The sequence below is a fragment of the Berghia stephanieae genome, chromosome 1, assembly GCF_034508935.2.
Source record: "Berghia stephanieae isolate SIO BIC M18660-M18661 chromosome 1, UCSD_Bste_1.3, whole genome shotgun sequence".
Lineage (NCBI taxonomy): Eukaryota > Metazoa > Mollusca > Gastropoda > Nudibranchia > Aeolidiidae > Berghia > Berghia stephanieae.
In genome coordinates this window covers 96,518,574-96,524,573 of record NC_088360.1, presented here as the reverse complement: position 1 = coordinate 96,524,573, position 6,000 = coordinate 96,518,574, and the positions used below count along the sequence as shown (strand labels likewise).

The window sequence follows — 6,000 nt, the reverse complement described above, 5'->3', positions numbered from 1 at the left end:
TTTTGTTTAGGATCACGGGGAGTGTTGTGATCGGTCTTCCTCTGAAAAGGTTCCCGTGTTTTTGGAAGTATCCCGACATGGCTTGGTTTGCTGGTATGTTTTTGTCCCTGCGTAGTATGTGACCGAAAAGTTGCCATCGTTGTTGTAAAATGTCAAGGGAGATTGGTCTTTCTTTTGTGATCTTATAGAGTGATTCATTTGAGATCTTTTTGGGGTATTTGATGTCCAGTACCCTTCTTAGCTGTGTGCGATGGAAGGCATCCAGATGTTCTTCTTCGGATTTTGTCAACGCCCAAGTGCCGCAGTTATACAGAAGTACCGGTTTTACAAGAGCATGGTACAGTTTCAGTTTGGTTTTTCTCTTTATTTTGTCACCTCTAATCCATACATTGGTGAGTTTACTGAGTGCGGCGTTTGATAGCTGTTTTCTTCTTTGTACATCCTCGGTGTCTCCAATTAGTGAGCCGACTTTCTTTGTTCTTTTCCATTCCTCTTTGTTCCTCGATATTGTTGTAAATTCGGTTTTATTGGCATTGACTTGGAGGTTATATTTCATGAGGGTATTTTGTATGATGTCTATATTTGCTGGTGTTGATCCAATAAAATCGACATCATCTGCATAGGCGATTTCTCTAGGGATTGCGTTCTCAATATGAGTCGTTGGTTTTGGAATGACTTTTCGAACTTCTTTCAGAGCGTGTTCTAAGTATATTGTGAACAGAATCGGGCTCAGACTATCTCCTTGGGGGGTCCCGATGTTACTTTCGAACTGCGTCTGTTTTGTGGCCCCGTATATCCTTGGTTGTATCTTTGTGTTGCTGAGGAGAAATCGGATTATTCGGAGCTCGTCTTCGTCTACTATTTCTGTTAATATCTCCAAAAGTTTTCCTCTGTCGATCGTATCAAAGGCTGCGGACATATCGATTCCGGATATTGTTATGGATATGTTTTCTTTGAGTGCCTTTGCTGCCAACCATTTATGTGTCCATACAACGTCCGATGTGCTTCGGTCTTGGCAAAACCCGCTTTGGCTATGTGATAGATAATTTTCTATTTTCGGTCTAATTCTGTTGAGGACAATAGTTGACAGTGTTTTTCTTAGGGTATTCAGTAATGTTATTGGGCGCAGGTTGTTTACGGGTCCTTTCGTTTTTCCTGGTTTTTGTATTGTAATTAGGACACCGCTGTTTATGTCCCAGTCTTTGTGTGTTGAGAATGTTTTGTTCATTATGTTTGCAATGCTCAGATCCAGGGAGAGGGTACCGCATTTCAGCAATTCAGCGGGAATTTCATCTTCGCCTGGGGATCTGTTATTGTTTAGGCACTTTATGCTATTTCTAACTTCAGTTGTTGTGATGCGGTTGTTTAGGTCTCTAGGGTTTCCTGAGAAGGGCGATATTTGTGAGACTTGTTTGTGAAATTTCTGCTGGAAGTGGTCAGTTACAATGTCAAGGATATCGTTGGGATTTGTTGTCTGTTTGCCAAATTTATCCTGTAGTTTTGGGTTCTCGAATGGTTTTCGGTTCAGAGATTTCGTCGCTTTGAACATAGACGATGCGTTATTTTTGGACTTTTCTATGTCTTCCACTTTTTTGTCTAATTCCTCGTTTCTGTGTTTTATTGTAAGTGATCGAATTGAATGCAGTATTTTGTTTCGTTCCGTTTTCAGGTTTATTATTTCTTCCGAGTCTTTCGTGTTTTGTATCCTGATCCTAAGTTCTTTTTGTTGCCGCGATAGATCGTTAATAGCGATGTTAGGCGTTCGATTTGGTTTGTTCTTAGTTGTATTAATAGAGCCTGCACTTTCTTCCCCCGCATATTTCATTGCCGCTTGCGTCTCTTTCCATTCATTGTTTGGATTACTGTTTTGCTTTATTTTCCATAGACTTGAGTTAAGTTCATATTGGTAATGAATGCGACATTCTCGCTCATTTACTATTTTTGCCGTGTTTATTTTGACTGCCGTTTTACCTTTCTGTCTTCGTTGTCTGTACACATTTATGTTGAAATTCGTTTTTACAAGTTTGTGATCGGATGTTAGCAGTGTACCACCGTATGATCGCGAGTTGGTTGAGTAGTGTTTATGGCGGTGTCGACATATGATATAGTCTATTTGGTTGTGTATTGTTATCATTTTGTCTTGGGTTTGGTCTTTCCTTTGTCCTACCCATGTTGTCTGGTGTCTTGATGGGTGGTTGAAAGCACTGTTTGTTATGAAAAGTTTTCTCTGTTCACAGAACTGGACTAATTTTTCTCCATTATCGTTACGTTTTCCTTTTGAGTATGATCCTAAACATAGTGTGTCACTGTCGAGACGTTTTCCTACTTTGGCATTAAAATCTCCAGCAATTATTAATATTGATTTGTTTCCTATTTTGTTCAGTGTATCGTCTAGGTCTTTGTAAAATTTATCAGTTTCCTCTGGGTATTGTTTTGCGCGTTGACTTGTTGGTGCGTAAACATTTACGATTGAGATAGTGAACGTCTTCTTACCGTGATCGTCTTTGTTATCGTTATTCTGGTTCCTTGAATTGATCTTACACTTAAGCTCAAGAACACATATTCTGTCCGAAACATTCCATTCGTCACTAGTCAAATCCCTGCAGTTTTTATTTATGAGAAATCCACATCCATAGTGAGGTGAACTGGAAGCAAAGCACAGCAGTCTGTGACCATTTATTGTTTGGTCGACGCCATCTTGGATCTTCGTCTCTTGTAAACACAACACATCGATTTTATAACTTTCTAAATCTTGACACAGTTGTTCCTTTCGAATGTTACTTTTAATAGATCTTAAGTTAAAAGTTCCAATATTAAGATTAGTCCACATCAGGTAAAAATTAAAGATTCCACACAGTGAATAAATGGAAACATAAGACTATCCACTGAGCCGAAGCTCAATGTCAACAGGTGTCAGCCATTTTGTCCGGAAAAATTTGCATATCAATAATTTAATTGCCAGCGGCAGAAAATGATTGAAACAAGCATCATTGTAAAGTAAAAATGATGATCTTGACACATGCCAAGTTTTGTTGTCCGGGCAGTAAAACCTTAAAAGATATGAATTTTTTAGTGTAAATTTCTTATTTGGCATGACTTGGTGAGATCCTTATTTTCTCTCCCATAGTACTCCATGCAATGAATTATGTCCAAATATCAGTTTAGGAATAAAATATAAACCATTAGACGAAAATAATACTAATATTATTTTTTAAGCATTTAACTGATTTAAATATTATGAGTTTTGGGCACATTTGAAAGCCAACTTTTTAATGGCTTGATAACTTTTTTCTATACTTAAATCCCTTACCATTCAAGTCAAAATTATATATTTTTTTAATGACTGTTAGGCATTATAGTTTGAAGATGTATACGGTACTGCTTTTGTGTGGTTGTCTCAGGAAATGCCGACTTTATAGTGTCATATAGGTGTCAATGTTTAGGGTATTCTTGCATGTTGAATAAGTAATATAATGTATGTTCAAGTTCTCCTTTTGTGCACAAGTGAATGTGTTAACTTTTTATAGACTGAAGTGTCCAGATATATATGGCAGTGATTTCCCAAAAATTAATGATCTTGCTGTGGTATGCCTGTGGTGTTGTACTGATTTGACTCTGGTTGTTATTCAATTGTTTTATCTCTAAATTTGACTGACTGGAGTTCAATGGTATATCAGATGACTTTATAAGACAATGACTAAATGTGTTTTCTTGGAGGAAAGGAGATGATTCTATATAACCTGTATGGACAGTGTGTTCGTTTTGAATGTAGTTGGTCAATAAGGAGAAAAAGGTTACTACTTGGAATAAACTATATGCCCTCATAATTTTGAATCCTCTTTTGTCCACATACTATGTCCGTCTGTTTGAGCAATGTAGTACAAGCACTAGGTACTAGCAATCAGAAGACCTAAGCTTTAATCAGCAGTCATGAAATGCAGATTGTTTCATGGATTTTACTGTGACCTCTTGTGTACCTTATCGAATAGAGGTATAGTTTGAGATACCCGGGTGAAGAAAGGCTCTGTGATATTAGTCCATCAAATTATAATTTTTGTTGGACCTGCTGACATCAACTGTATATACAATAGAAAAAGGTAGAAAACATCCAAACAAGTCTGCTGTCCAACCAGTCATGCGTGAAACAAAACTTGATTTCAATGTATTGTTTTAATAGAAATATTTGTACTTATTCCCATCATGTGTCAAAGACAAAGAGTATCTATGGCATAAATTGTGTTTTCCCCACTGGTTAAATCAATAAAGACACCTTCCATATTACAAGATGTAAAGTATTTTTCACGTTTCTTAGTTCATTTATGAAACTTAGAAAAATACTCAGAATCCGTAACTGGTGATTTGTTTTTGTGGCCAATATATTAAAACTCTGGACTGTTCTCTCTGCGACTCGATGAAGCTGGAATGATGTAATTGCCTGGATCTTCTAACGACATCTTCATTATACTATCTGGATTAAGAATGAAAAAAAGGGACATAAATAGAATAGTATTTGGCTGATTACTCCTATCAATGTTTTGTATACCGATTTGATGGCCTGACACATGCGACAAACATAAACTGTATGTGAGGAGGGGGCCTTCCAAATGTGCTAAGTATTTTCATCATTCATAGAAAACTCCATATTTGTGTCATTTATCTAGTTTCATAAAGAGGAAAATGCTTGTCTTATTTGCCTCATATAAACAATACCCAGAGTGTTTTGAAACTTCAAATTTATCTAGGAGGTTCTGAGGCATCCAGTAGATTGCTTGAGGGTTTTAACTCAGTTTTTCTTTCCGGATTTGACTTAACAGACTTTGAAAGTCACCTCCTCATGTGACAATTTATGCTTCAAGAAAAACTAAAGACACATACAAAACAAGATACAAGATCTCTAACCTTCCATAAAAACCGTTACTTTGATAGCAGCTCAATATTATTTTGGCTTTAGCAGTGCTTTCACTTTTATCCACGTTAAAATAGGTGAAATGCACTTTAATTTGGTAATGATCCATTTCTGTTTGAAAAAATCACATTTTTACCAATTTTTCTCTATATTTTTAAAAATCAAAAATCCAAATTGGGGGTAAACATTCCGAATTTGGCCATCAAAAATTTGTAAATATCAGTTACATTTGTAAGAGTGGCTGTTCTGGATGATTCAAAATTGATTCTAAAATTTAAAAAAAAATTAAAAGAATATACAGAGAAAATAAAAAGGAACATTTCCAAACATGAAAGAAGTTTACAACATACCTAATACCCATGAAAGAAGTTTACAACATGAAAAATTTGTAAATATCAGTTACATTTGTAAGAGTGGCTGTTCTGGATGATTCAAAATTGATTCTAAAATTTAAAAAAAAATTAAAAGAATATACAGAGAAAATAAAAAGGAACATTTCCAAACATGAAAGAAGTTTACAACATACCTAATACCCATGAAAGAAGTTTACAACATACCTAATACCCATGAAAGAAGTTTACAACATACCTAATACCCATATGAAAGAAGTTTACAACATACCTAATACCCATATGAAAGAAGTTTACAACATACCTAATACCTATATGAAAGAAGTTTACAACATACCTAATACCCATATGAAAGAAGTTTACAACATACTTAATACCCATATGAAAGAAGTTTACAACATACCTAACACCCATATGAAAGAAGTTTACAACATACCTAATACCCATATGAAAGAAGTTTACAACATACCTAACACCCATGTTGGTTTAACTATAGTCTTATCTGGCAGGTGTTCCATACCGAGGAAGAGAGATGCTCTTTGCTTTGAATTGGTAACCTGCAAATAAAGTAAAATGGAACATTGAAGAAAAATAAGCTTAATATAAAGTACAGTGATGATAATGGCATTTGGTCAAAAAGGGCGAAAATGTGTCAATCCATCTGAAATATTTAAAGTGCTAAGTTATCAAAGGCATGTATCATCATGTACTAGTGCTAGTGCATATCAGTTCTTATTCTTATCA

General features: G+C 35.6%; 1 protein-coding gene across 3 annotated transcripts in view; it reads right to left on the bottom strand.

The window, feature by feature from the left end:
• Nucleotides 1–1,159: 1,159 nt before the first annotated feature.
• Nucleotides 1,160–6,000, bottom strand: part of LOC144962463 (microcephalin-like) — a 51,649-nt gene continuing 46,808 nt past the window's right edge. For all 3 annotated transcript variants that reach the window (XM_078895425.1, XM_078895427.1, XM_078895426.1), the window contains exons 12-13: nucleotides 5,726–5,813; nucleotides 1,160–4,468 (exon numbers count right to left, since the gene is read on the bottom strand). In XM_078895425.1, the coding sequence (XP_078751551.1) occupies nucleotides 4,380–4,468; nucleotides 5,726–5,813 (177 nt within the window). In that variant the 3' untranslated portion in view covers nucleotides 1,160–4,379. The remainder of the gene's footprint in view (nucleotides 4,469–5,725; nucleotides 5,814–6,000) is intronic.